Genomic DNA, 3,838 nt, shown 5'->3' on the forward strand with positions numbered 1-3,838 from the left:
CGCGTCCCTGCCCCCGGGCACGGCCGGCAGCCGGTCGTTCTCGTCCTGCTAAATCTCCCGGCCGTGCTTTTAAAACCGAATGAAGCGTTGTGTTCCCCTCCCTCCCCCAAGTTACTTCAAACATGTTTTACAAAGGAGGTGCTGCTTGTTTTAAGAAAAAATAAAATCTTCGGCATAGTTGAGAAGCAATGTGTTTTCTCCGCTGTGTTGCCGGAGTTCCCGTTCTCGTACTGCACTTGCGTAGCTGCAAGGGTGGTTGGGAATTCTGTTCCGAACTACCTTCTGGAGACAAGATTGCGGCGTTTCTTCCCATACAGAAAGCCTGAGTGAAAGTTCTCCTCGGGGATACATCTAACCAGTACCTTCTAGGGGACCTACTTGTATTTTTTCCCTCAACACGGATAAAAGTGGGCCAGGAAGACTGTTGAATAGTCACGGCTCAGCATAAATGTTGATAACCGATCGATGGGAAGATGCCCAATCCTGTGCTGGCAGACAGGTATATCATAATCAACTTGTCACCTAGAGCTCCGTATGTATTTAAATGTAGATTGGTCTGAAGAATCCAGTCCTTTTCTCTGACCACCTCATTCTGTCTCAGGGTTAAAGAGGAACCAGTGCTGTATGTGCAGTTTGAGAAGTCTCTTGAACTTGAGCAAACCTTCCTCGGATGAGGTATGCATACGGTCCCAGCTGGACCGCCAGTGTCACTCAATTCCTCTGTAAAGTTGTTTTAAGTACGTTCTGTCCAGAGAAAAGAATTGCAAAAGTGGGGGGGAAGGATAACAAGCTATGAGGTGGAAAGAGAGGATAAATAATGCAGGAGAACAGGCTTTTGGGTCAAGGCACAGGATAGCTTGGAAAAGAAAGTGGTTTACAGTGCCTTAAATACCTACCGGTTTATCGACAGAGCGATCCCCGCCTCAGCCCTTTAGGAGCCAAAACAATGGACAAAGGGATCGAGTGAGATGCACAAAAAAAAACCAGAGGAGAGAACTTGAAGAGACTTAAGCTTCAGCCTTTGTTTTAGTTCTAATTTGTCCTAAAACAGTGAAACGTTCCCAGATTGGCCTCAGACAGCGGTACATTTCCAGCTATACTATGTGATGCATAACTCCGAGGTACATGAAAAGCCACAGGAGTACGTTCAGATACCCACACCCTAACTGGAGCTAAAAAAGCAGCAGCTTTTGAAGACAAGGTTGAGAAGCACTAAGGAGCAAAGCCTGTCCCCTGCTTCCTTCACCATCGTAGAGGTTCTGGAAGTAGCTTAGCTTGGCTTGGCTTTCCAAGTGAAAGCCGCTACCAACAGCACTGAATTACTTAAAAATTCATGTTTATTGTCCACATGGCGTGCAGCTGAGCGAGCTGCTGTGGCTCCTCGCAAGAGGAAAAATGCTTGTTGAATGAATCTGCCCCCGCCTTTTTTTTTTTCTTCTTCCCTATTTTTTTTCTTTTTAGGTTTAATTGAATGTGGGAGAGACAGGTTTGGAACTGCTTTTGGGTGATGGCAGGAGAACTTCTCTTAAGTAATCTGGGGTGGTTCCAAAAGGCATTCCAGTTCTGAGAAAAATAGGTATTACTAGTCGTTGCTTATATGCTATGAGTTGAAAGATTAATAATTTTCTCTGCCAAAGTTTACAGTCAGCCTTTACTGTGACAGTAGATCAAATACATGTACTTGCCTGGGCAGCTGACCTGGTTTGAACTCAGCAAGTATTACCCTCAATGATGACTACATTTTTGGAACAAATACTCTGCTGTGCTTTTTACAGCAACCTTAACGTTGTAAAGCATTAACTAGCCTCTCAAGCCCATTTCAAGCACCTAGTGCCCTTGGTGCCTTGGTGAATTATTTAGATCCAGTAGGTGTAACCAGCCAGGTGACAGAACTGGATTGAGACAAGCGATAAGGGAGTAGCTGGCCTGTTTTGCAGTCAGACCTTCCCCTGAATAAGGACAACTCCCAGCTGGTGCCAATGGGAGAAACAACTTGATCCTTCCATTTATTCCTCTGCGCTCCATTCCTCTTCCTTTCTCACTTTTGGCTTGCATGCTGCAGAAAGACAGTTGGAAATAGCTGTTCTTACATGCTCAGGCTGTTTGATTTTGGAAGTTGGCATTGGTTTTACTGGAGATAGAAGAGCACCCACGAGCACAGAATAAAACAGCCCATCCCCAGGCAGAGCTGTAACAGAAGGGAGGAGTGAAAGGTGCAGGAGCTGAGCATCTCCTCCTCATTCAGAGTTTCTATTGAAGTCAATGACCCAGATTTCTCTGACTTCAAATGGCTGTTTTCAGAGAGCTTGCTGGAGGCACGGTGCTGGGGAAGGTCAGGCAGAATTTAGCCTGAAGTATTCTGCGTGCATAGGCTTATCAGATCTGGATCCATAAAACTTGATAGTGAAACCCCATGTTCTTCAATGAGGTCTGTGAAAGTCAGTGAAGTGACTAGTACCCTGGGCTTCAGTCTTGCAAGGCTGCCCTAAGCTTGGGATTTCTTTCCGTCCCGTACTTCTGTGACATCCACCTTGCTCCCAGCTTTCCCTCTTAAAAAAAAATTAAAAAATTGCAGAAAACCCAAACTAGTTTTTAATCCCATGGCCTTAGATTAGTAAGAACCCAGAAATGTGGTAAACCTCTCCTCTCTTTGGCAAGAAAGCCTGACCTGCAGAAAACTGGGCAAATTCCTACAGACAAAAATCAGGCTTGTAAACATAAAGGCATTAAAGTCATGCTATGTCTCTTTATGAAAGAATCATTGTAACTGCACATATTTTAAAAAAGCAGCAAGTAGTGCAGAAACGCACATTATTAATCTGTGTGCAGTTTATCCTGTAGCTTTAGATTCATTAAGTCTTGCAGATGAGACTGGTTTGGGGTTTGTCCCCCCCCCCCTTTTTTTTTAATGTACTCCCATTTTCAGTTATATGCAGCAGCAGAACAGGTTCCTGATACTAATGTCGGCCTGCAGCACCCTTCCTTAGCCCAGCCAGGGGGATTCTCCTAAATTACCATCTCTCTTATGGCTCATTTTATTCTATTTAAATCCCTCATCAGAAATTTCGGTTGGAAACTAGTTGCTATCTCAGTATCAGAATATGCACATTGAATATTTTAAATATCAGCATACCAGGCTTCCCAGCTTTCTGGAAACCTACTTATGCAAATATTGTAATGCAACATAGAGACAGTAACAATGAACACTGTCTTAAGAGGCAAATGTACCCTGGATTCCATGCGTGTATCTCCCTACTTTATTTGATACAGAAAGTCTGATTAGATCTCTAAAGATTACAGTTTGAAAGGGCTTGGAAAAAAGAGAGTATTAGTAACTTGGATTTTTTAAAATGCATATTCAAACATAGAATCAGCTTTACTGATACAGAGCATCCCAAAACTGGATTTCAGTCGTACGGCTCCGTGTTTATCAAAAGGAAAAGGAGGTATTTTCCCATAATCGTATGTTGGCTTTGTCTTACCAGTGTCCAGGGCCGCCGTGTGCTGTGACGCAGTCCGACGCACGCCGCTGTCACAGTGACAGCGTGAGCTGGGCCCTTTTACTTCCCCTGAGTGCTCCATTTGCCATCATCATGTCTTTGGACGGACCACGTGTTCCTATTGTTTGTGGGCTGGATAACTAGCCTGCAGCTCCCATTTCCCAACCATCACAAAAGGCACAGTTATATTTAGTCTACACACAGTGTTTTTCTCCAAGCATTTAAGACAGAAAATGATTAACAACTACAAAACATCATCCTCAAAACACAGCATTGTTTCTTCCCCCAAAGTATATTTTGTGCAAAGAGGGATAAACCGAAAGGACTTCTCTCTTTCC

The 3,838-nt window shown here is 43.9% G+C and overlaps 1 protein-coding gene across 1 annotated transcript in view; it reads right to left on the bottom strand.

The window, feature by feature from the left end:
- The window catches only part of HLF (hepatic leukemia factor), a 43,818-nt gene extending 40,236 nt beyond the window's left edge, over positions 1 to 3,582 (bottom strand). The window contains exon 1 of the mRNA XM_009323797.1: positions 3,483 to 3,582. Coding sequence (XP_009322072.1) covers positions 3,483 to 3,582 — 100 coding nt within the window. The remainder of the gene's footprint in view (positions 1 to 3,482) is intronic.
- Positions 3,583 to 3,838: the final 256 nt, after the last annotated feature.

The sequence above is a fragment of the Pygoscelis adeliae genome, unplaced genomic scaffold (assembly GCF_000699105.1).
Source record: "Pygoscelis adeliae isolate BGI_AS28 unplaced genomic scaffold, ASM69910v1 Scaffold75, whole genome shotgun sequence".
NCBI lineage: Eukaryota > Metazoa > Chordata > Aves > Sphenisciformes > Spheniscidae > Pygoscelis > Pygoscelis adeliae.